The 24,842-nt window shown below is 48.3% G+C and overlaps 8 protein-coding genes across 8 annotated transcripts; 3 read left to right on the top strand and 5 right to left on the bottom strand.

Moving 5' to 3' along the window:
- Window positions 1-3,325: 3,325 nt before the first annotated feature.
- FSST1_012235 (transcriptional repressor TCF25-domain-containing protein) lies at window positions 3,326-5,395 on the bottom strand (the record flags this gene model as incomplete). Its single annotated transcript, XM_083235439.1, has 1 exon — window positions 3,326-5,395. One exon carries the CDS (start codon window positions 5,393-5,395, stop codon window positions 3,326-3,328), a length of 2,070 nt encoding a protein of 689 aa, XP_083081931.1.
- Window positions 5,396-6,558: 1,163 nt separating this feature from the next.
- Window positions 6,559-8,509, bottom strand: FSST1_012234 (Scd6-like Sm domain-containing protein; the record flags this gene model as incomplete). The annotated part of the gene is made up of 4 exons (XM_083235438.1): window positions 6,559-7,917; window positions 8,113-8,353; window positions 8,404-8,439; window positions 8,493-8,509. The coding sequence occupies 4 exons, from the start codon at window positions 8,507-8,509 to the stop codon at window positions 6,559-6,561; spliced, it is 1,653 nt and encodes a 550-aa protein (XP_083081930.1).
- A 755-nt stretch (window positions 8,510-9,264) lies between these two features.
- On the bottom strand, window positions 9,265-10,064 carry FSST1_012233 (v-SNARE protein VTI1; the record flags this gene model as incomplete). Its single annotated transcript, XM_083235437.1, has 3 exons — window positions 9,265-9,352; window positions 9,411-9,826; window positions 9,885-10,064. The coding sequence occupies 3 exons, from the start codon at window positions 10,062-10,064 to the stop codon at window positions 9,265-9,267; spliced, it is 684 nt and encodes a 227-aa protein (XP_083081929.1).
- A 1,730-nt stretch (window positions 10,065-11,794) lies between these two features.
- Window positions 11,795-13,509, top strand: FSST1_012232 (NAD(P)/FAD-dependent oxidoreductase; the record flags this gene model as incomplete). Its single annotated transcript, XM_083235436.1, has 3 exons — window positions 11,795-12,044; window positions 12,112-12,535; window positions 12,588-13,509. The coding sequence occupies 3 exons, from the start codon at window positions 11,795-11,797 to the stop codon at window positions 13,507-13,509; spliced, it is 1,596 nt and encodes a 531-aa protein (XP_083081928.1).
- A 413-nt stretch (window positions 13,510-13,922) lies between these two features.
- FSST1_012231 (uncharacterized protein) lies at window positions 13,923-15,652 on the bottom strand (the record flags this gene model as incomplete). The annotated part of the gene is made up of 3 exons (XM_083235435.1): window positions 13,923-14,739; window positions 14,803-15,089; window positions 15,146-15,652. 3 exons carry the CDS (start codon window positions 15,650-15,652, stop codon window positions 13,923-13,925), a joined length of 1,611 nt encoding a protein of 536 aa, XP_083081927.1.
- Window positions 15,653-17,055: 1,403 nt separating this feature from the next.
- Window positions 17,056-17,986, top strand: FSST1_012230 (cytochrome c oxidase assembly protein CtaG/Cox11-domain-containing protein; the record flags this gene model as incomplete). Its single annotated transcript, XM_083235434.1, has 4 exons — window positions 17,056-17,270; window positions 17,320-17,389; window positions 17,439-17,886; window positions 17,937-17,986. The coding sequence occupies 4 exons, from the start codon at window positions 17,056-17,058 to the stop codon at window positions 17,984-17,986; spliced, it is 783 nt and encodes a 260-aa protein (XP_083081926.1).
- A 505-nt stretch (window positions 17,987-18,491) lies between these two features.
- On the top strand, window positions 18,492-19,013 carry FSST1_012229 (60S ribosomal protein uL24; the record flags this gene model as incomplete). Its single annotated transcript, XM_083235433.1, has 3 exons — window positions 18,492-18,510; window positions 18,568-18,680; window positions 18,735-19,013. The coding sequence occupies 3 exons, from the start codon at window positions 18,492-18,494 to the stop codon at window positions 19,011-19,013; spliced, it is 411 nt and encodes a 136-aa protein (XP_083081925.1).
- Window positions 19,014-20,329: 1,316 nt separating this feature from the next.
- On the bottom strand, window positions 20,330-23,016 carry FSST1_012228 (uncharacterized protein; the record flags this gene model as incomplete). Its single annotated transcript, XM_083235432.1, has 3 exons — window positions 20,330-20,654; window positions 20,706-22,848; window positions 22,902-23,016. The coding sequence occupies 3 exons, from the start codon at window positions 23,014-23,016 to the stop codon at window positions 20,330-20,332; spliced, it is 2,583 nt and encodes an 860-aa protein (XP_083081924.1).
- Window positions 23,017-24,842: the final 1,826 nt, after the last annotated feature.

The raw sequence follows: 24,842 nt of genomic DNA, 5'->3' as shown, positions 1-24,842 counted from the left end.
GGACCCTTTGCAGAGAACTCGCGCTGAAAGATTGTTCTTAGTAGGTTCCATGGGAACATGACGGTCCAGGCCACTGATTGGTTGTCAAGTACTTGTTATACGATGCTCATCAAGGATGTTTTTATTGCCTGTTGAAAGGTAGTGAGATACCTCGTCGACTGATTACCAATATTGCTTGCTACTGTATCAACGACTGAGTCGTCTCTTCAGGCCACTACAATAAGTACCATAAAAACCCAAGCTTTAAGTAAATAGACATGGGATACTGTAACTAAATGCTAGACAGGAGGCGCTGGAATCGCCGTCTGGAACTGAAAGGATTAGGTAGCTTGGCGGGGGGTCGGTCTGATCGACCGACGGAGACTGTTCAGTGGAGACGTGACCTGTAGGTAGGCAATGCACTGTTGTGTATCCATAGTAGGTAGGCCAGAACCTGGCTAGAACGTCAGAATGGGTCCTTTTGATATTCATTGTCGATCGCTTTTATGGTGCACATTTGTTTCAATCTTATGAATTTGTACATCTAGAATGGTATACGATAGAAATTGGATGTAACTGCTGTGCTTATCAATCGTGTACAATAAAGATGGAACCGTGATATCATTTGCCAAGAAAGGGTTGAGTATGAAAGTATGAAAGTATGAAAGTATGTAAAATAAATAAAAAACTACTCATCAAATAAAGATGATGAATTGGATGCAATTTGACGACAGCTACTAAGGTAGGTAATATGGGCCCTCCTTCTATGAGTGTAGTGTCCACTTGATCAGTGGAGAAACAAGTCCCGTTCCAACGGTTTGAATTGCCTAACAAGTGTACTGTAGACTCTACCACAGAAGGCAGGTAGAATGGAAATGGGAAAGTGGTCAATACAGTGTTACCTTTATTAACAGGTTGTTTATTAGCTCGGCTTCTGATCAAATGTTGGGGCAGGCCTAGACCTTTAGACTACCACAGACGGTCTCGATCGCCCTCTCGCTTCAGCACTCTCAAAGTGTGCCATGAAAAATACCATATCTTCAAGACACCTCCAGTTCCGAATTCCATCTGTCCATATCAACAACTCGATAGAAGCTGACTCATGCTAACGATCTACCCTTTGTGCCCATCATTGATCGACAGCCTCGAACAGCCCATTTTCTATACTTACTAATATTGCTACTGTTGTCGCTGGTGGCGCCATAAATGTCACCAGCGAGAGGAGAGGCCTCAATATCGAGTGCTTGGCTACATGGCTCGTGCCAAACCAGGACACCCATTTCGTGAAGGCCTCCAGTCCGAGGAGAACCGAGAAAAGCACGCAGAAGGGGGCATGGTTGCGCTCTAGCGCAGGAAGTTTCAATAGAGATCTACACGATGGTGAGGGAAACATGTCGATCGCAACAATCAGTCTGCAGCACGAGCTTGCAGCATGTCTTGGCCTGCTGTCATCGGGTTCATGACGGATTCGCAGATAATCCTTTCGGCCGACCCGTCTTCTCCATCTGATCCCCAGTCTCCTCCGCACGCACAAAGCCGTGCTCTTCGCAAGCATTTCCATCCAATCCCCGACAATGGAATGAACATGACACAAACTCAACTTGGACGTGATAGCCTAAGATATTGTTGTAGTTTGTTCGCAACTTGTTGTGCTCCCTCTCCTTTTCTCTGCCAATTTTTATCCTTGAAAGATGTTGGAGTACAGCTATTCAGACTAGACCTGTAGGATGACCAACATCCAGGTACTGTATCCCCTCTCCGTCGGTTGCCGCCCTTCCTTCTGCATTGATATGTCCGAACAAAGTGGCCCATTTGACTGATGAAGTTAGAATTCTTCTCCACCACGTTTCACCCTGGTAGACGTCCCCAGACCGAATACCTCGCTAATTCATAGTTTACATCGACCCATGCGCCTGCCATAGAGCACACTTTGCCCTATGGCACCATATGCTCCGTCCAGTACCATGCTCGTACCATGTAATACACCGCTGCACGCGCCTGGATAACTGTCCCCAAAAGTTATTCCAGTCAAGTCGGCCGACGGCGTGATCTGTGCTTTTAGGTTTGGATTGTCAAGTCTTCTCGGCTCCGAGATGGAGCCCTGGCAACTCGCTCGTTCAGCGATATGAATGGTTGGGTTGACTTATTACCAGATCTGGCCAGCATGTCCCTAGGACATGGCCCTGGTATTCTCCGTAACTTGCTCACCACCTCTCTTATATGCATCTCTGGTTGGCTGCTCTGCACAGTCTGCATACAGTACTTGTATGTTTTGGCCGAACCGCTTTCTACTTCTATAGAGTATATATAGCATGTACAAACCGGAATGCAGTATGCCATGGTATCTTGCCCCTTGAAACTTAAGCCTTTCATAGAATTAAAGTGCTGCGGTTACCTTGCTACAATAATTATGCTTGCTTAATGCGGTATGGTAGGAATGCTTGTTCAATAGTCGGCCTGCCCGCTTGTGCGAACTGCTATCTCTATTCGTCAAAAGCAACCTAGACACTAGACAGGGCTGAGAGGAATACTGTGTGCATGGTTCGGGCTTCTTGAAGGGGGAAAAAGTCCGGGTTACTCTTTAATTACCTATCCTGGGATCAATCATCTTGGATATATGTTTATTCAGGTGTTGGCAACGTCAGATAAGACATTATTATTGTTCCCCCCTGCATATTGCATGTGGTCCATGTTTCTTGACCGTAATAGAATGATACATCTTCTGTTAGCCTTCGATAGAAGGATTCCTACACCCCTGACTTAGTATCTGATTTGTTTCTTGCAACACCATGCCATGCTGTACCACACTCCTGCTTTGCGATTGGCCATCGCCTCACTAGTCATCACCTTCTACCGCCCATTCTAGAAACCCTTCATCTCCGGCACCGCACCAACAGGTTCATTTGTCTCAGACAGTCTCGCGTTTGTGTATGGGGTAATTTGCGCGGCACTTCATTATCCATTGCCCATACCAACTTATTCCGTCTCTCTCCTTGCTCGCTTATGAAAGCCCTGATCTTCTAGCGGGAGTAAGCGATCGCTTAGACCAAGGCAATCTAACAACGGATGGAGTTCAAAGAGGGGCAAGACACCATGACATGAGCAGTAGTCATCAATTATCCTGGGTCGGTCCTTGGAAAGGACATGGAGCTTGAATTCGCGTTCATAGCCATTCTTGCCAGGCTAGTGGGTAGCAGAAAAATTGGCCTCCTAAGTCTTAGGGTATAAAAATAAGTAGTCCAATAACCATAGTCTAAGGAGCATAAAGTGACCTACTAATTTCGTCTCTTATGCTTCCTGCGGTCAATTTTTCTGATACCCTGGGTTCTTGTCAACGTTGATAATATCAATGATCTTCAGGCCAAGCCCCTGGAACACCGCCGTCAGACCCAGTCTCTCTGTCTTGGTCCTGATCAGCATCAGCCTCATCTGCCCTCTCAGTAGTCGGCCCGGTTTGGACGCCAAGTAACTGCATCAAAACCCCAAGGACGCCGCCGTCGCTACCATTCCGCGCAGCCGCTAGGTCCCGTTCTAGTTCTTCGTCATCTAGTTGCGCAAGGAGTGCAGCTTCATCGTCGCTGTCGACCTCCCCTTCTCCCGCCCCATTCGCAGGAGCCGCAGCAGCAGCGCGACGCGCAAAAATGTTGCGCAAACGCTCTTCGATCTCATTCACGGGTCTCTGTGCACCACCTCGTTGTCTATCTTCCCAAGGTAATCTCGTGCCGTGCCCTGAAAAGATATTCTCCTCCTCTGGTGGTGGCAGCGGGTCAAATTCGTAGTTAGGTTGCACGTCTAGGTATTCCCGTGGTGCCAGTGCGATAAGTGATGTCTGACCTTCGAGGAAGGTGAGTCTAGTGACTCCTTGATCAGGTGGAGAATCATCAGCAGGTAAAACGCTTGTATCAACCTTTTCAAGGTTCTTAGCCACCTTTTCGAGGAGAGAGGTAGCCTGTGCGTTGTTCCAGAGATCCTTAGCTTGATGGATATAGAGCTTGATCCAGAACGACCGCGGGTTTGAATCGGCACTGATACCCCAGATTGATGGTGGTGTATCGAGATTCAACTCCTGGAACAGCCCGCAGTAGAGCCACGGGACTCGTCGCATGCCCTTCTCCAGCTCCTCCGTTGCTTGAGCAGTATCGCCCAGTTGCAGGTGGGCCAGTACCAATGACTGTCGCAAGTAAATTGTATCACGGTTATCGCTCGTCTTCTCCAGCTCGTTCACAAAGTCAATCAACCAGCGACTCTCCCGGGCACGGATAGCCAACAGGTGAATAAAGTGGCGCATGCCATAGGGATCCTTGTGATCTAAAGAGTAGAGGAGCTTGGCCCACTCCAACGCTGTACGGTAGGTACCCTTTCTAATAAGACTCTTGAGATAGTGGTATCCCGCAAGCCATAACTGTCTGTTTTCAGGTCGGCAAAAGTCGAGACGTGCCTTGCCATGCTCAATGTTCTGACGGAAGGCGTTGGTGGTCACACGACCAAACGTGAAAAGAGCGCGCTCGCAAAGCTCAGCTGCAAGAGCCATATTCTGATCCTGCTTAGCCACGCTACTGACCTGCAGGAGTGTGGAAACATGATATGGAAACTCTTTGAGTAGGTGGACCATGCGCATAGGGTCTCCGATCTGCACACAAGTAAAGAAGAATGCTTGCGTAGCATCGTAGTTCTTGTCGTGAAGATAGGCGTACTCTGTCCAAGAACCGTCGTTCGCCTTCTTGATCTCCTTCATTGTAAGTCCACCAGCACTCTGCTTTGGCCAGTGCTCACGACCTTGAATGAAGACATTTCTGCGAAGCGATATTTCTGGTAGTTTGGGCTGGCCAGGAGGACCTCGTAAGAAAGTCTCGATATCGACTTCCCGGGGTGCATTTCCTCGGAATCGACGGTTGCGTTCTTGCTCTTCCTCTGCCTCGGCAGACTGGATAATGTCACTGCCAAACAGGTTCTTCATCTCGTTTGCGACTTTGAGGTGGTATGGGTTGATCGAGAGAAGTTCGTTAATTCGACGGGTCTGGACTGCCGGATCGTCTGCAGCAGAAGGGTCCGCGGGTTTTGATGTCGTCAGGTTGAGTTCCTTGATCGCTTTGTCGATTTCGTCCTCGTCGTCCTCGGGTAGGGGAGTCTTTGCCTTTGCCGCCTTCTTTTTCTTCTTTTTGTTCTTCTTGCTCTTCCCTGTCGCGACGGGCTGCTTGATCTCACTCACTTCCTCTTCTGGCTGTTGCTCTTCCTCTTCTTCATCATGCGCGTCGTCTTCATCATCGCCACCCAGAGCTGCAAAGAGACTAACTCGGGGCTTAGGCGCAACCGGCAACTGGTCATCCTCGCTCTCTCCCGAGTCCTTCTCGACAGTATTTGACACTTCTTCGAGCTCTCGCTGCTTCTGCAGCTTTCGGAGCTGTCGGCTCGACATGGTGGGAGATCGCTTTTGTATGGATGCAAGTGTTCGTATAGGGTGAGTGAGGGGCAAGGTAGAATGGTGTGTAACACCAAATGGATTGGGTATCAATGGATAGTACAAAGAAATGATGAAAATTGAATGGTAGAGCGAACTGGACCAGGGCTACGCCTATACTTATACCAATACCCTATCAGGGTTTCGGGAATCGATGAGTCTGAATTTGCTTAAAAACGTACTTGCACTTTTGACAATATGCGTCATGCCGCAAGAAATGATGACGGTAGTGGGGCAGCCTTTTGACTGGCACCTATGGAACTGGTCAAGGTGGGCTGTGGGAAAGAGTAGAACCGTGTCTGCTGAGTTACTGTCCACCACATTCCAGCTGCTTCTTTGTGTTAGATTTTAAACACCACATATTTGTTCAACCAGGGAGGTGTATACTAGATCTGATTATGTGAAATTGGGTTCGAACAACCAAGGATCTAGCGAGTATGAAATTCTCATTTGGCATCGTGACGAACAGATAGAGGCGATACACATGTGGGATTCAACATACAACGAACGTATACACCAAGTTAGGAGTCACAAATGAACGAATATCGAGCTTGAAATTATGAATTGATGAAGCGGACATCAACCGTTTGCAGGGTTGTGACCTTGCTCGTCAAGCTCTATTTCCTAGTGTTTTTTGTTTTGCGTCATGAGTATCGTGCGCCTAATTAATTAGGTCCTTCGTCTTCATAACCGCCAGCGCCAGGCCACACCAGGCCATCCTTGGTGTTGTAGATTCTGCAATTCAAAAAGGACAAAAGCAACTCCTTTTGTAGCTTGCTATGCGAAGCACGCTTCCAATACCACCCGCTTTCAATTCAATCCTAACTCCAGGCCTCGCTCTGATGGGGGCCAATCATCCGTTCATGGTATCCGTCAAGCCCAAGAACGGCATAAGAACCCATGTTCTGCCCATGTAGGGCGTAGAAATGCAATCGTTTCAAAAATCGAAAACCTGATATATGATACAAACAAGTGAAAGACCTGCAACGCAAAGGTCTCAGCTTGATTCATGGTGATCGTCCGCGTAAAGATACTGTAGTCTGGTCTCGCAATGACAAAGGACACAGTTGATATGTGCCTAGGTCCGTATTATGTCTGCCGACAGCGCCGGTAATGTTCAATCATTGTTGAGGGGGTGCGTTGGGATACTGGGGGCGGGCTCCACCTCGTCCACCGCGACCATAGCCACGACCACCGCGGCCTCGACCTCTACCGCGGCCACGGTAGTTGCGGTAACCACCATCGACACTGCCTTGCCCAAATGTCTCCATGTTTTTGCGTTGCTCTTCGCCTCTCCATTCGCGACCGCCGGGCTTCTGACCTCCATTCTCGGTTCGCTCCCTGGATTCGCTAGAGATGTTATCAAAGAACGACCTCGTCTTGTTGTAGGCAACGGGGACTTCTTCACCCGTGGTCGCGACCTCAGGGTGCTCAGCAACAGCAAGATTCTCAGGAGCCTCCAGAGGAGATCCAGCAATAGCCTCCTTGACGGCATCTTGTTTGTTGAACTTGGCGTTAGACTGAGCAAAGTCGAAGTCTGAGTCAGGCACAACAACCTTGGCGGTTTTCATGGGGCGTCCTCCACGACCTCGACCTCGACCAGCAGGTCCGCCTCGGACAGCGTTGACACGCATTTCGTTAACCTTGTTGGTCAGGTTATCCATAGCATTGCCACCGCCGTTACCCAATTGAGCCATAGCAACTGCGACAGCAGCTCGAGCGGCACTGGTCGCATCCTGAACGTTGGTGGGCGCAACAGCCGCAGGGGCTTTGCTAGAAGAGTCCCCTCCTACACCTGGCAGTGAGAATGGCTTGGCAGTAGATCCGGTTAAAGGAATAACGGGATTAACGCGATGGTTTCTAGGTCCAGTGGGGGCAGCCTTTGCGGCTTCTTCAGCCTTGGCTTGCCCATTGGCTGCTAGAATAGCAGCAGTCTGCTGAACTTCCTCAGCCGAAGGCTTCGAGTCGACAGGAGGTGTCGGGGCATGCGAAGGTTGTCGCACACCTTGGGCCAGTGACTTGGGCTCTGTAGGTGGCGCCATCTGTCCGCTGGGAGTAGCAGCTTTAGCTCGATCAGCACCAGGCCCAATAGGAGCTGGCTTCGCGTCTTGAGCGGGACCGGAGCTGGGAGTCGCTCTTTGGTTGGCAGGAACCTCGACGGGCGCGTTAGGACCGGGACCACCAGGGCCTGGAGGAAAAGGGTAGTTGCCCCAAGGTCCAGGACCGCCGGGAGGGTTGGGGCCGCCAGGACCGCCTGGGAAACCTTGGCCAGGAGGAAACCAGCCAGGTGGAGGAGGGTAAGGCATGTTTCCAAAGTTAGGGCCGGGTCCAGGGCCAGGAGGAGCACCGCCGCGACCCCAGTTACCTGGTGGTGGGCCTCCATAGAAGTTGTTGGGTGGGTAGGGACCTTGACCAAATGCGCCAGGTCCTGGCGGAGCATTGGGGTTAGGTCCTTGAACACCAGGACGAGCTCGAGCAGCCTTGCAAACATTGTTAGCTTGTGTCTTCAACCACGACAGCAACTAAACAAGAGTATGGTTTCCCAATCAGAAGGAAGGCAACGGAAATCTCGACATTATTTTTTGCGCTTTCCGAGAATAAATGTTTTTACATCCGAAATATTTCATCATATGGGAAGGAGAGTTGAAGAAAGGTGTTGAAGGGAATGGACTTACGCCAACGATGGCCGGATCATCTGGCACGGCGGGAGGCTTGTTCTCCTTGATGTTGGGATGCTCCTCAATCCGCAAGTCCTTTACGTCGCTGCCGCGGAACACGATGTACTCGTAGACTTGGTCGGAGGGGGCAATCTCTTCTTCAGGTCGGCCCTTGCGACCCTCGGTACCGAATGACCTCACATTTTCAAGTGATACTGTCGACTCGTCCGAGTTGATCTCATGTAGGGTACCAACGTAGCTGTATTGGGTCAGCGACATCAATCGACGCGTTGAAGCTTAGCAACATACCGAATATCGCTTTTGGAGATGAGGGAAATGCGAGACCTGTGGCTGCGTAAGCGGGCGTAGACAGGCTTCAATGACCACGTCCAGCATACCCGAGAAATTCAGACATCGCCGATGTGAAAAGCCACGTTCAGCACGCGGGGAGCTTGTGGGAGAAAAACGCTTGAAATACAAATACAGTAGCAACAAGATGCGACGTATGCGAGAAAAGAAATGGAAGAGAAGAAGGAAGAGCTTGGTCGTGACTGTGGGAGGGAGGTGAGGTAAGGTGAAGGAGGGGGAAGGTGGTTGGTTGTGTGGAGGAAGGTAGAGTTTTGTGAGAGATGGGGAATGAAAAGAGGCTGGAGGTTTCTAGAGAAGCCCTGCTAGTAGTTTGCGGCTGAACCTCGGGTGCTTCTCGGCGATAATGGGGCTACGTAGCTTCACATTATCTTCAATCATGGAGCTGCAGGGCAGCAGGAGCCTTTATTCTGTATTGTTTGAGAACAGATTCAAAGAAAACTAGTTGCAAAAGAAAAGAAGAATATATAGCTTTCCTACGTAGGTATGCATGGATAATCACTCGATTCATGTTCACTGCACTAATGCATCACATGGCTTCCTCATAGCACAATGACATTCCTTTGTCTTATTCACAAAAACCAGCAATGACAGGCATCGTTTCACAAACATTTGAACATTTCTTGTAGTCTCAAATTTTGTATAGATACTGTGAGACAAAACCGGTCTACATCTACAAATCATTAAACTTGCTAAACTCCTTCATAAAACGAAAGTACTAAGGCCCATTAGTCAACCCGTACCTAGGTATGTAAGCCAAGCTGAAAAGTGACTGCCTAAAACTCCGATAACCAGATTGATCCCTCATCGAAACTTGCTGAAGATTACTGCGAAAATAAGAATAACCAAAACAGTGATGATGGAAATAGTGATTATCCGATTTGTAGCCATCCTACAATCTTAATGTCAGTTGTCCGTAATTGCCATGACGTTTGTGTGGGTCACTTTACCTACGCGCCATGCCCCTGAGTGTCTTGACACTCCTGTCTACATAGCCCTCACTCTCAAGCATTGTAATCCGGGTATGCTCGATGACCTCTCGCTGTCTACCAAGATTTTGCAGTGTATCTGCGCCAATGGCCTCGGTCTCGCTGGCGAGGGCTTGACTGTTCTTCAATCGCTGTGTGCTTCGATCAAGGCGGTCCGTGCCGGAAAGCAACTGTTGTCGCTGCTCCATGTTGATATCTGATGAGCCAGCGGGGTCGTCTGTGTAGCGCGATCCGAAAAGCGCTGAACGGTCGGAGGACAGGGTGGTCAACTTGCGACGAGCGGCGTCTGTGTCTGATTCGTAGTTTCGGAAGCGCTGGTTGACCTTGGTGCGAGAGCTGGTTGGGATGTTCTGCTTCTCCAGGCGCATTGCGCTGAGCTGTACGGGTAGATATCAGTACTCTGTAATGGTTGTATTCGCCTCCATATAGACATACCTGCTCATCGAGCTCCTCAAGTGCCCGCTCGGCTTGGCTGATGGCAGCCTTTCGGGGCTCGCCAGCTAGTTCGGGGATTTGGTCAAGTTTCTGGTTCAAGTCGGCTTGGATGAGTTTGTATTCGGCTTCGTAAGAACTGAAAAGCTCAGAGCCAGCGTCGGTATCGAGAGGGTTCGACATGGTGAAAGGAGGCTGGAGGCGAAAGGGTCGATGTTGTCGGGCTGCCAATGCTGTATGGATGGTAATAAAGGTCGCACGACGAATCAAAAGGATTTAATCAAGGCTACAATTGATGGCGATGGCGAATGCGCAATACTCGGGTGTTACTGAATCTGGACTACTGAAATGGTTGATTGTTGACGTTGACGTTCTCGTCAGCCTTCCAAGTTTGGTGGGCCCGAATACTGAGTGCCTGGTTGTTTCCGTATGGCGGTAAATGACCAATCAACTTGAGGGAGTGTCTCACGTGATAAGGTGGTCCGTGCCTACAGACTCTGCGCGCAGTATATCATGAAATGTCTGCGATGAACTTTTGGACTTTTTTTCTCTTTTCTTCTCAAAGTTGATTTCCCCCAGTTAGTGAAGAAAAGCGGCTCAGCGTCACGACTTCGGTCAATGGCGTCGGGTTGAAACAAGCTGGGCAGACGAAGGCGAGTTTATCTCGCACGGCGCTTTTAAGAATTGGTGACTCGAATTACCGTTAACCAGTCCCGTTGAGTGTTCGACATGCCTACTAGACCAAAATCTTTGGTTTTAAAGTCAAGGCTTTCTGCTACCATAGTAAATAATGGCGGCCTTGCCCGTGTATGTGCTGCATGTGAAAGTAATATGTTCTCGATCATCTCTACAACTGCCAATAGTAGTCATATCGGTGCAGATGTTTTTTCTTTGCACGGATCAACTTGAGGTACTCAGTGTATGAGGAAAATCGGAGATGCAAGCATTGCTGAAACGACATCTCAGCCGAGCCACGTCAAATCGATATTGACCAAGCTGTCAGTCAGGTCGGGTCAGGTCAAGATGCAGTACAACCGCATAAGCCACGCGGTTCATGCCTTTGAATGGCTCATGTGTATGCCATGCAAGCAGAGGCAGAGCTCGGAGTTGGCCTTGGCTAGGCGCCAGGTCAGATCAGCCAGCTCTAGCTCTCTCTCTAGCTCCAGCTTAAAGCTCAGCAGCTCCAAGCTTTGAGTCAGTCGGTTCAGGTCATATTCAGGTAAAGTTCAGGCAGTCTACAGTGGGTCGTCAGCTCAAATCGTTGGGACATTACGGGTGTCATCCCCCCAGCAAAAAAGAGGCTCATCTCTTTGTCCGTCCGCAGGCGAAACTACCTCCCGTAAACGTAGATCTTTCTCTACTGTCTCTCCTCTTCTTTTCTCTCTTTTCTATTTCGAGGCCAGAACCGAAAAGACAACACAACTAACCTTATCTCTCTCACTAACGGTAGCAGCGGGAGCTCTCCTTATCTATCCCACGTCTCGGATACAATACCGTATCCGCTATTCTATTCGCTTAACAACACATCCATACGTACTCTGTACCATACGAAGCCATGCGGGAGGAGCCACAGCACATGTAAGTCCCCGTCATGGTGACCTGTGCTGGAGTCTTGAGTTGTCCAACCCCCCTCAAAAAGTCTTTCCCTCAGCCAGCCCTCGTCATCAAATCAGGGTCGAAACCGTCTTGTGGCGTGGCTGCCATACCGATACCGCCATTTTTCATTAATCCTGTCTACCCAATCATGCATTGATCATCGTTAATGAATGGAGTTCTTGGGTCTTCCACTTTCACATGCTTTTTTGAACTACGTCCATCCATCATCATTCAAGATAGAAATGCTCTGCACCCTGTTGAATTGAACTGAACCGAATCTTCGCTTCTTTTCAGACCGACTTTACATATTTCTTGACATGACAGAACCTCAAACAATGAATGCCTCAACTGATCCGTATCGTTTCCTCAGGAAAAAGGTTGCTGTCGTCGGCAGCGGCTCAGCTGGAATTGGCGCCCTGTGGGCCTTGAACAAAACATATCACGATGTCTACGTCTACGAAGCTTCCGATAGGCTTGGCGGCCATACAAACACGGTCGATTTCACAAAAGGGAAATTCTCGACAAAAGTTGACACTGGCTTTCATGTTTTAAACGCCCAAACATCTCGTGAGTTTTCTTTACTCGCCCAACACAAACGCCCTTGCGTCATAGAAACTCACACTTTCATCTTCAGCCAACTTTATCCAATTCTTGGAAAAGATCAATGTCAAAACATCACCTACAGATCTATCATTCAGTGTATCCCGGGATTGTGGCGCCCTCGAATGGGCTGGCTCCAGCCTGACCTCATTATTCTGTCAAAGAAGAAATCTCCTATCACCGCGCATGTGGAGGATGCTTTTTGACATTATTCGCTTCAACCAATTTTCCGTCGATCTATTAAGCAGAGATGAAGATGACATCTCCAACATTGAAGTCAAGAGCAAGCCGACAAACACTATTGGCTACGACTTGACTATCGGACAGTACCTGGATCAAGAGGGTTATTCGCAAGCCTTTAGAGACGACTATCTTCTTCCATTGGCGGCGTCAATATGGAGCACGAGCCCAGACAAGTGCGCCATGGAGTTCCCTGCTCTGACCTTTGTCCGATTCCTGTAAGTTGTTGCCAATTGACGACAATACAAACCCTTACTAACACACCCTTAGTTGGAACCATGGTCTGTTATCGACATTTGCATCGCGTCCCCAATGGCTGACAATAGAGGGCGGTTCCAAAGCGTACCTCGATGCTGTGATGCGGGGTTTCCCTCCAAATCACTTGTTCCTCAAGACGCCTGTGAGGCGTGTTACTACTGAAAGCAACGGTCAGGTTCGACTCCATCTGGAGAATGGTACATCAGCTCTCTACGATCACGTCATCCTTGCCACCCACGGCGATGAAGCCTTTGATATCATCAAGTCTTCTGCCACCGAGCAAGAACGCTCGATCATGTCTTGCTTCAAGACATCCCAAAACGAAGTGGTTCTCCACTCCGATCTGGATATGATGCCTCGGCGTAGAAAGGCTTGGGCTAGCTGGAATTATCTCACCCTATCGTCGCCATCATCACGAAAGGCAAATATCAACCAAGTCTCGCTTACATACAACATGAACCATCTCCAACACATTCCCCGAAACACCTTTGGAGATGTTTTAGTTACCATGAACCCGCTCCGAAAGCCAAAGCCAGCCAAAACCCAGGGGCGCTTTTACTACTCCCAACCAATATACACGACATCTTCGGTCCAGGCACAGAAACTTCTCAAGCACATCCAGAACAACCGAGGTATTAGTTATGCCGGTGCCTGGACAAAGTACGGTTTCCACGAGGACGGTTTCAGCAGTGGACTTGAGGTTGCCCAGGACCATTTGGGTGCGAAGCTACCATTCCAGTACACCGACTCTACTTATAGCCGTGGTAAAAGACCTCTTGTTGGACTCTTTGATCTCCTGCTGCGCTTGGCTATATTAATCATCCAAGTCTTTGTGATTCAGATCCTCGAGCGTTTAACGGGTAGCGGTGTTCCCAAGCGTCAACGGGTCGTGAATGGTAAGAGTGCAAGGTTCGTCAACGGCAAGCATCGATAAAAGTTAAATTGGTTTCTCTGTTCCATATTATTTTTCTCATGGCCAGGAAGGAGTTTTGTCTATTTTATTTCTCTCGGGTTTTGCAAAACTGTTCGTTGTTCATATATAGCATGAAGCGTTGAGATTGTTGAAGCAGATTTACACTGCATGGTTTCATGAATACATTTCTTTCGGTTTATGATCAGAAACTTGGTATGATATTCCCTCGCGGTGGCGATAAGATTGTTATGAAGAATCTTCTTGGGTGAAGCAGTAAGTCATGAATGCTACATTGATATTGTGCTGCTGGATGTATAAGAGACGAAATTATGGCCAGTTTAAGTACTATTTACACCACCCCTAGCTATGTAAATATATATATCTTTGCACCCCAAAATTCAGAACCATTTTCCTGTTTTCCAACTCATTAATCGTTATATGTTTGACAGTATCGCAACCCCGACGCCCAGAAGTAGCTGTACGGCCAGACTTAGCCCCAAAATAAGATGAACGTACGCCCACTTAGATATCTCTAGCACAACTCCGTTCTGAGGTTGAAGTCCCGGTATGACAAGAGTACTAGCGGCTTGGCCAACGACAGCTACAACACCCGCCGCAAAAGCTGCTACCAGTGCCCCCATGTTGTCTGTATCACCATTCGCAGGTGCTCCATATGTTGACTCGGCAGGGTAACTTTGGAATTGCCGATCACTGTTCGTAGGACCTAGTGAAGAAGCTCCGTATCCTTGGAGGGCTATTGCTGACGATGCCAACGAGGTGATGTTAACACCGAGAACGTGTTCTTTACGATAAGCGTTGATGACGGGCCCGAAACTGATGTTGCAACGGTAGAACCATGGGCTTGACTCGGAGGCTTCGAAAGCTGTGATTTCGCTCCACGTTGAGCCCTGGTCTCTTGCGGCATCGAACATGAAGGTTGTTTGGTTGACGCCGTTCATAGCGGTGATCTTGACCTTCGTTCGGCCATTGTCTGCTATAGTGATGCTCGTCTCGTTTCCACCGCCACCTTTTGTGACTTTCCAACTGCGGCAGTTTCCTGTGGTTTCGACGGTGCGGTTTGTGCTCACTATTATATCATATTTCTTTGGTCTTGACGTCCACTCTTGAAAGACGAATTTGCAGGATTTTGTACCGCAGTATATCAAGGGGTCGTTGTTGTCCCACAATGTGCCAGGTGCCGGCACAGCGTTCATGTCTCCCCATACCCAACCAAGTGCAATAGTTCCATAACTAAATTACGATCAATACATGTGGATAGTTGGGGGTAGGTAATAGGCAAGGTAGTTAACGTACCTATTTGCAGTGTATCGCATCGCGCCCACTGCTTGGGACTTGGACGATAGAACCCTAGTCGTTTCCAAGTCGGAAAAGTCTGCTACGGTGACGCTGCCGGGTTTGAGAATCGCAGCCGAGTCAGCTGTGTTCGTGGAGTAAACCAGACCCAACATGGCCAAAGCAATTTGGGATACAAGGTTGAGTAGAATGAAAACGATGGCGTAACAGCGTATAGAGCGTGAGCCAGATTCCCAGGTAAGTTGAATGATCTTGGTCAAATCTTTGGCTTTCAAAATCAGTTCAGTCTGTCACATCTTGTTAGCAACTTGTTAACCTACAATGGCTTCTCAAAACTGCTCACTTCTCGTTTTGGCCAGTCTCGAAGCTCGAGAACCCACCACCTAATCTCTTTGGCCATAGCCTCGAGAGATATAGTTATACTCATACCGAGACCAAGAGAAAGACCAATGATAAGTGCGTTGAACTCTCTTTTTGTTTCTGTCGTCATAACATCTTGCTGGGAGAAGTGCCAGAGCACCACGTAGATGGCTACGACGAAGAGGACTGAGCAGAACCATCTTAATAGATTTGCAAGGAGCCCCTTTCGTAGGTTTTTGGGCCGCTTGCGAAGTGTTTCTGCTCCCATTGGTTTGCTTTCCTGGTTATGGACTGAATTTGTTGATGCTGATACTCGTAGGTCGTGTTCTGGTGACGATGTTGGTCTGAATAGAGGATTCGATTCCTCCCTTGACTGGTATACATGGTGTTGCTCTGAACTAGGTTGCTCCTTCGGTGTCTGGAATCTCTCCAACTCGAACCCGCCTGGGTTCTCGTGCTCACTTCCTTCTTGATGTATGGGCCGTTCCATAGTCAAAGTACAGGCGTAGAGGGTTTATAAAGAAGAGCTTCGTGACAGCCAAAACACATGTTTGCCTGTATTTAAGCTTTCCACTGTCTTACCGTCTACGTTTTTCGTGGCGGCACTTGGCTGAATCCGTTGTACATGTAAAGTTAAAATAAGGGTTTTACCGTTGGGGAGTCACTGCCGAGGATCGTCTGCTAAGCTTTATTAGAGACCGACGCTAGGTAGGGAGGGGATGGCAGAAAGCTTGGGATGCAGAAAATAAATAGCCTAAGAGCAGGTCTGAGCTGGTATAAAATGACTTAACAACTTACCCGGGTGGGAGGTTTTGAGACATCGTCACCTGTCTGTGTCTTGACCAAGCAACAAGCTTTGTGGTAACTTCGAGGCCAGAATATACACTACTACCTTGTAATCTTGCTTCACCTGTGGCTTGCGAAAACCTAGTCGTATACATAGTACAATATGGATCGTAGTCTATCAATTGACCCTGCCTGGAAACTGTGATCTAGACCTGCAATATAGCATTGCAGCCGGGTGTACAAAGTTCAGTAGCGCTAATCGATCCTAGTGCTAAGGAATACGAACAAGCAAATAGATAAAGGCATCAGAGACCCACAGATGTTGCGAAAACATCCCAGCTACTTATGACATTCTACAATACTGGTCCTGCATTAGAATCAAGAGGCATCCAATGGCCCATTTTATATCTGCATGTGATTAACGCTGGTAACTATCGAAACAGAGAGAGAGAAAGAATCTAGACCAAATCTGGTATTCGAAAGGACAATGTATTGTAAGACAAGATTATTTTAAGTGAATTAAGTGAATTAAGTGAATTAAGTGAATTAAGTGAATTAAGTGAATTAAGTGAATTAAGTGAATTAAGTGAATTAAGTGAATTAAGTGAATTAAGTGAATTAAGTGAATTAAGTGAATTAAGTGAATTAAGTGAATTAAGTGAATTAAGTGAATTAAGTGAATTAAGTGAATTAAGTGAATTAAGTGAATTAAGTGAATTAAGTGAATTAATGGCATTCTAATCATCATAGAAATTTACAACTCAGAAGGTACTATATATCAGTGAGCTTCTAGCATATGTTTTGGTATTGACCTAATTATATGCAAGATAAATATAAAATAGGCAATTCTATATATAATAAAATAATAATAACAATTATGTCTCTTTCTGATTGAGCAAGTCACCAGAAGTAAGAAAAATAATTTTTATACGTTTCCTTTGAGAACTTTATGATCAATTGACTTTCCCCACAGGGTAGTTCGTTTGGACCCCATCGGCGTACTAGAAGCCGATCGCCGACGTCACCCAGAAATCGCCAGATATCATCTGACACAAAGCTTCACTTCCACCATAAGATAAAACAACCCTGTCCCGCGCCCAATTGACCATGAACTTTGCGCCTCGACTTGCGCGAAGCTCAACCCGGGCGGCTTCATCGCCATGGTCATGCTTCTTCTGCCAAAACGCCCGACCGAAGCCCCAGCGAACAGGTCTTAACTTTGTCCGCAATGCCTCCAACCAGCCCCCGAGACCGAGGCAGTCTTACACCCCCACGATGGATGAGATTCGTGCGCATTATAGCAAGAAGAACAGAACTGTAGCGTAAGGGCGATTAAGGGATTGGCTTGTGGCATTGGCTTATAATCATTAGGTACTACACCTTGAGTACGATCCTCGGATTTGTTGCGCTTACTTATGGCTCAGTGCCGCTTTACAAGATGGTAACTCCCCTTCCCGAATGTCTATTTTCTTCATCTAATAGCTGTATAGATATGCCAAACTACTGGCTGGGGAGGTCAACCTATACGTGCTCATGGTCCCGACTCCGAGGTTGGTGATCTCGCAAGCCGACTCGTTCCCGTCAAAGACGCCAAGCGAATCAAGGTCACCTTCAGCGCCTCTGTCTCCGACGTTCTTCCTTGGAAGTTTGTTCCTCAGCAGCGCGAAGTACATGTCCTTCCCGGCGAGACTGCGCTAGCTTTCTATAAGGCGACCAACAAGAGCGACCAGGACATCATTGGAGTGGCCACATACAGCGTGACACCCGCCCAGTGTGCGCCGTACTTCAGCAAGATCCAGTGCTTTTGTTTCGAAGAGCAGCGTCTCAATGCAGGCGAGACTGTGGATATGCCTGTCTTCTTCTACCTGGACCCTGATCTGCTCAACGATATGAACATGAAGGGTATTGAGACAGTGACATTAAGTTATACATTCTTCAGTACGTTTGGTCTGTGACAATGCAAATGACAATGCTAACATCGTTAACAGAAGCAAGATACGATAACAACGGACGGTTCCAGAGGCCTATGTCGAAATAGATGGAACATACATATATCTGATCAAATGTACATTATCCCCCTCTACCAGTAAAATACGTCCGTTGCGCTCAAGGGCAGATATTAGACATATGCAATGCAACGATTAGCAATTGAACCTTAAATGACATTTAAAGAATACATCTCTTGGCCAAACAATTATGTACGCCTCTTGTATCTCTGAATGTAATAAACCAACAAACATCAAGCCTTAAGACCCTATTTCTCAAACACCATGCAAATACTTTTCACCATTCAGCAACATTTTTTAAGCCAATAATGAACGACAAGCTGATGTCCCAAAAGCGTAAAATGCGGCCCGCTTCAAAAGCCTGCAAGGGTCGCAGAAAATCAACCCCTGCTTAGGTCAGCATCACGTGCGGCCCACGAATCCGATTTTACCTAAAATCTACACATTTTCTTTCTCTTCGAAAATTTCTCTGTTGTCAATCCGTTCTTCATTGCCCGACTAACTTTCCAGCGTCGTCCTCGCCAAACCACCGCCAAAATGGTCAAGATCAACCCTTGTATGTGTCTTGATTCATAATTGCAGTCTGTATTATGTTTACTGACTTTTGCAATAGCCCTCGCTTCTTCTCGCCGCAAGAGCCGTGCTGCTCACTTCAAGGCTCCCTCTGACCAGCGCCGTGTTATCATGAGCGCTCCCCTCTCCAAGGAGCTCCGCGAGCAGTACAACGTTAGTTTTGCACCGCCTGAGAAAATATTTTCCACAGTTCCTAACATTATCCAGGTCCGCTCTATCCCCATCCGAAAGGACGACGAGGTCACCATTGTCCGTGGTTCCAACAAGGGCCGCGAGGGCAAGATCACCTCCGTGTACCGTCTCAAGTACGTTGTCCACGTCGAGCGTATCACCCGCGACAAGGCCAACGGCCAGTCCGTTCCCCTGGGCATCCACCCCTCCAACTGTGTCATCACCAAGCTCAAGCTTGACAAGGACCGTGAGGACATCCTTGCCCGCTCCAAGACTGGCCGTGAGCTCGCTGCCAACAACAAGGTCACCGCTTAAGCGATGAGCTTGTCGAGCAACAACAAAAATCAAAATTCGGAACTTTCAAGACGGCATGATCAAACCTTCCCTCCCAGGCGAGGACGAATCTTTTCTTTTTTCACCACTCACGATTACGGCACCAATGTGAGCAACATCAAGGGCAAAAGTTGATGAGGAAATGGGCATAATACTCCGGCGTTTTACGATACCTGCGTGCTTTCCTTCGGACGGCGCGGTACCCGGTCTACAGCAGGGTAGATGAATTGAGAATTTTTAGGGTTCTCAATGGCCATTTCACTCACTGGTGAAATGCTCCATGGGAGGTTTATCCCGAAGTCTTGACCTGCTCTCTCCTCACCTGCACATCTGCGAGTCCCCTCGTGATGTTCTGTTGGACAGATGCTTCGTCCCATCTGTCATCTCGTAGGATGCTAACTCCATCATCATCAGACGCATTCACGCACGCAATGCTTGTCTGTCGTAGACTGCAATTCTGCACTCTGGTGCCCTGACTACGGTAAGTCGTAGACTTCCAAACCCACCGCTAGGATATCTCCGCGTCAACCACTAAGATCCATGGTTTTCGAGGTATACGTCTAGCGAAGAGTAAAACCTTCAGGACCCAATACTATCATGGGGTCCTGTTCTCCCTAGAAGATTTTCACCGAGTTGCCAATGAGGCTGGAAATTTGAAGGTGAGGTACATGCTTTAGTCAATACAACTCTTTCTTTGTTTTGGTCGAGTTGGCCACTTATTCTTACTTAATTTATCCACCTGGTCCCAAGTCGCCACATGCCTCCAAATACCGGATGCACCGAGTACTGCCAGAGTTCAATCACATCAAATGAGAGACCGATGATTCACAACCAGTGTTTGTTGTGACTATGTGTTCTAATCGTACAAAGTTCTTTGGACATAATATGAGCTTCGTTCAATGGAGCCATGAGTTTGACAATAATGATCCATCTCCATGATGGTCACATCTTGTGGTAACCCTCCTGAAGTCTGTCCATGGCCCTTAAATCCTAACATGTTATGTATTCTAACACTGATGTTGCCTGAACGCCTGTCTGCATAGGCGCTATAGATAATGAAATGTTGGTCATGGCAACCAAATGCAAAGGGTGGCTTACTCGAGCTAGTCGCGAGCAAAAGCATACCTCCCGGCATGGAGCATGCGAAGAAGTTTGTGCATTGAGTCATATAGAACGTAACCATGAGAGCAATGTCTGATGTTTATCGAGAGCATTGAGAATGCGGCACTGTATGCTGTGTCGCGACCAAGAAAGGAGAAAGCAAATGTTGCGGAGAGGTAGTGCTTAGATGAGGCTGTTCAACGAGTCGAGATCCCATGAAGGTTCTTGTCTTGAAAGCTGGCACTGCGGAGCTGCTGTTCAAGAAGCTCAAAGGGAGGCCTGTTCTCCTCCCGCCCCCCAAGGGTAGTGTGAGCTGTAGACGAAGGGTTCATATCACCCTGTCTGGCAGCATGACCGCGAGGATTGGCGGTGATGGTCGGGGTCAGGGATGCGGTAGCATGGCCCGAGTAGTGAGGAAGGACACCTTGAGCTGTCATGGGGGACACCTGACCAGCAATCACGTTGGCGCTCGTTTTACCCTTCTTGCGCATGGTTGACCAGATGTCGCTCGCATACTTGCTGCTGCAAAGAAATTAGTACAGAGCGCCTTGGGCAGGATAACAATTGACGTACCTGACAGTTCGGTCCGCTGCCCGGCGTCCTTTGAAGATCAGACTGCCCTCTTCTTCAGCAGAGTCGTCAGAGGCTTTGGCTTGGAATTTCTCACTCGAAACTCGTGTGACCTCATTGATGGCACGACGAAAATCAGTGTATCGAGAGCCAGCGTGAGCAGCATGAGACTCGGACCGAGGGATCTCAGAATTGGAACTTGCGCGGAGTGAGTCGTCGGTACGGTGCAAAGACTCGGAACGGGTGACCTCGTCGAAGAGATTACGAGCGGAACCTCTCGCAGCCTTAGAAACGTTGATGAATGGAACAGCATATCTGGGCTTGGTAGGTGATGCCTGCGTCTCGGCCGGGTTAGAGAGGTTTTGATAGGCAGTGTCGCCTGCGTGCAAAGAGTTCTCCTTGGCATCGGGAGCTGGATAAAAGTCCTTGCCATCATACTTGGGAAGGCCGCCATGGAAGTAATGAGGAGTCTTTTCCCAGTAGATGGAGCGAGCACGTTCTTCATCCGCTGTAAGCTCACGCTCATAGATGTAACCATCACGCCTGGCGTCTTGGGGCAAGACTCCTGGTTTGAGCTTGCCAACGAGATAAGGGTGACCCAAATTGTTCTGGGCTTCAATCTCCTTGGCGAAATACGATGAACGCCAAGAGGCAGTGGCTTTGGACATGCTCTCCCAATGTCGAGCTCGTGCAGCTTCGTCAGTTTGGTTCGTCGCAACGAAAGAACCACTGATCTCGGATCGGGGCTGGAAGACCGGCGCCAAAGCAGCATTGACCGGAAGACTCGAAGGCTTGCGTTGCTGCCCATTGTCATTCTTCAAAGTGTGAGGGTTCTTGGCCGAAATAACCGTCGTGGCCGGTTTGGCTGGACCGAGAGCGCTCACCGAGCGAACGTGAGCCTGAGCACCAGGTTCCTGGTTTCCATATCCCGAGGTAGCCATTTTGTTAACAGCCATGCCCCCATCAGAGTCACTGTGACTGTGGGGGTAGTCAGCGGATGAGTTGGAGTTGGCTTCGTCGGGAGATTCAAGCTTGGGATACTTCCGGGCCTCAAACTCAAGCTGTGTCGCGTACAGGCGCTCAAACTTTTCAATCTCAAGACAGATCTTGTGGAGTCGCTGTTCCATATCTCGAAGATCGATTTGATGCTTGTTGTATTGAAGCTGGTCTTGATGATACTTCTTTTGACTACGGAGGACCTCCAGCTGCTTCTGGGTGATGGAGCTGGGTCGGATCGACGAGTAGGGAGGACTAGTAGAGCGAGACATATCTTCCACAGTAGGCTTCGAGTTCATAGGAGATGGATCGAGCTGCCGCGAAGACACGCGGCTGTACTTCTCAGAATGGGCCATGTAATCATCACTTGGGCGAGGGGCGGGTTGAGGAGGCGCATGTGCATTAACGAAACTGCCCTGAGGAGCCACGTTGATGGGGTACAAGTTGTTTCCGTTCGCAATCAGCAATTGGCCATTGTAGTAGAAAGGTCGGGTAGGATCAAACTGCTCTACGGGCGAGAGATGAACGTTTCGCGCCGGTTCCATTCCCATATCGGGCGGTATGACAAAGTAGCCAGCATTGGAGGGAGGGAACTGGTTGTAAGGGACAGCAGCCATGTTGTAGCCCATGGGAGGAGGCGCCATGCGAGCGTACCCGTCTGGGGGTCTCATCGTCATCCCAGGCATGGGGCCTTGAGTTTGGGGAGGAACCACAGCAGTCATGTGTCCCCAACTTGGAGGCATGACAGGGTAGGCGAAGCCCTCAGGTTGATTGCCGCTCAGGGTGCGAGAATGAACCTGACCGTCGAGCGAGCCACGCTCTCGTTTCCACTTTGATATGGGAGAAGGCGGGCCACGCGTGTTGGGCACGATCCGGCCACCAGCAGTGACTCGAACATGAGTGGGAGACATGACAGAGTTGTAGAACTTTTGGAAGCCCTCCGATTTCTGAGTTGAAAGATCCGCCGGTGCCACAATTGGTGCCCGGCTAATCTCAGAATCGTTTCGGACTTGGTACTGTCGCTCTGAGTCGGTACCATCAAGTTGCTGAGCAGGGCCTCGGCGAAACTGATCATCTGAATCACTGGAACCGCCGCTCTCCTCAACGATAAGTGATAGCGAGTGCGCAGATTCGGTGCGAATAATTTCCCCTGTCTAGACGTTAGGACTTGATCAAGAAGTAAGAAAAAAGCATCATGAATACCCAAATCGTTGTCTTCGTCGACTCGTCCAGCGAGTTTGTAGGAAACCTCTTTGTCAGGCGAATGGGTGCGGCGCAAACGCAGCATGTCCTTAGCAGAGTATCTGGAGGCCTCCATCTTGAATTCTTCCAAGTTTCGGTAAAACCACCGTCGATCAACTAAGGTGAGAAGCATTTTGTCAGCAAGGATGCAGGATGATGTGCCAAATCGCAAAGAATGGGCTCTTGTTTATCAACGGAGTCGCGGGTGTTAACTCCAAAGTCAAGTCCAAGTACTGTTGGCAAGAGAAAAAAGCCGAGCCCCGAGCTTCTGCTAGAGGATTTCTCTACTAATGCTGTAGATCAAAAGAAATTTGACGTGTACTCAGGTACTGCAGAAAAAAGACCTGGTCCTGCCAGTTGCCCGGAAGTGCAAGCGGACTCGTAGCAAATCACAGTCCAAATGGGAAAAGAAAAAGAAAAAGATCACTTACCACATATGTGCCAACAATTAAAACAGCAAACAGTAAATGATACAGAAAGAACAGAGTTCTTTCTCTTAGACTTGAACTTCAATGACAATGTCTCGGTAAATGCCAGATAGGGAGCGTTTCTGGCAGAGACTCACAGCGACAACGAGCGGTCGTGAACGAAAGCAGAGGATGGGTAGCCGGAGAATAGAGTGAGGATGAAAAGAAAGAGTTTTGATGGTTTGTGACGAGAGTCAAAAACTTGGTAGGTATTTGAATTTGTGTTATAATGGGGAAGGTGGTATGCAGGTGAAGCCTCCGCGGGCGTGAGCTGAGGAAGGAGCTCCTTCCACTCCTTGGAGGAGAGTGAAACTCCAGCGATGAATCGATAAGGAAGTTACAGAAGGCAGCTAATGAGGGGTATGGGCTTTTGGTAAGCGGTATCTATGGCTGTGAAGGGCAAGAGCGTGAGCGAAGGCAGGTGAGAGGAGGAGGGGAGGGGAGATGAAGGACGTTGAAGATCGAGTCAACGCGACACTTGTGACGAGTGAAGGATGTTATAGGCATCAGGCTTCATAATCTCAATAAGGAGATTTACACAGAGTGAATGAATGGAAGAGGGAGAGGGGAAGGGTAGAGAAGGGTAGAGAATGGGTCTCAGGAGGGGGCGGCATACGTACGTCGAGGGCGGCGATATTGATGACAATTTTGAGAATAAGGAGAAAGGAGAAGAGATGGCGAAATTGGAGACAGGAATATGGGAGAAGATGTAAAGAAATCTACCAGAAATCTATCGTCGGGAGAATAAATGCGAGTGTTTTGCTTTATTATCAGAGTAAGTATTTGGGAAAAATAACTGGCGCACCCTTCAAGGAACTTACGAAGATAATAACAAAGACGGCAGAAACAATTTAACCGTACTAGGTGGTGGGTATTCAGTATGCAGCATCTGTTTCATATAGAGGAAGTGGTGAATAGAGTATCGTTTATTTTGTTTATTGTATAGCTGTCTCTTAATGCAGGGCGAGGGAACAATTAGGTCTGCGCGCACGAAGAACCTCACTCACCCCTTCAATAGAATAACCATACACTTGAAACGCGTTTGGCAATACGCTATTGTTTCTTTTAGTTGCGTAAGGCTTTGCGTCTAAGAAACTGGGCGGTAAGAATTCAGCATCCTCGTCGAAGCTTGATCATTAGTGCGGGTCACAAGAAGTCTGACCGGATGGGCGACCTGAATGAGAGGGAAGATGACCATTGAGTATGTTATAATACCTGCTGAACACGTTTATCACGACAACTTGTTGGTTTTACTTGGTGTGGTTGTGATTGAGACCAGAAGACACAGGGCACTTGAGACAATGAAGTAAGAGATATCAAGGGTTTCCTTGCACAATAGAAGTTAATGATGTAGGGAACTGTAGCCAGTGATACAATAAGATAATTCACAAAGAGCGAGTGGTCTTGATTGTTCTGTGACCGAGAACTTACCTTA

Source organism: Fusarium sambucinum, chromosome III, assembly GCF_050947815.1.
Source record: "Fusarium sambucinum isolate potato_lamoka chromosome III, whole genome shotgun sequence".
Lineage (NCBI taxonomy): Eukaryota > Fungi > Ascomycota > Sordariomycetes > Hypocreales > Nectriaceae > Fusarium > Fusarium sambucinum.
Note: the sequence above shows the minus strand (reverse complement) of the source record. Positions and strands in the feature narration are given on the sequence as shown.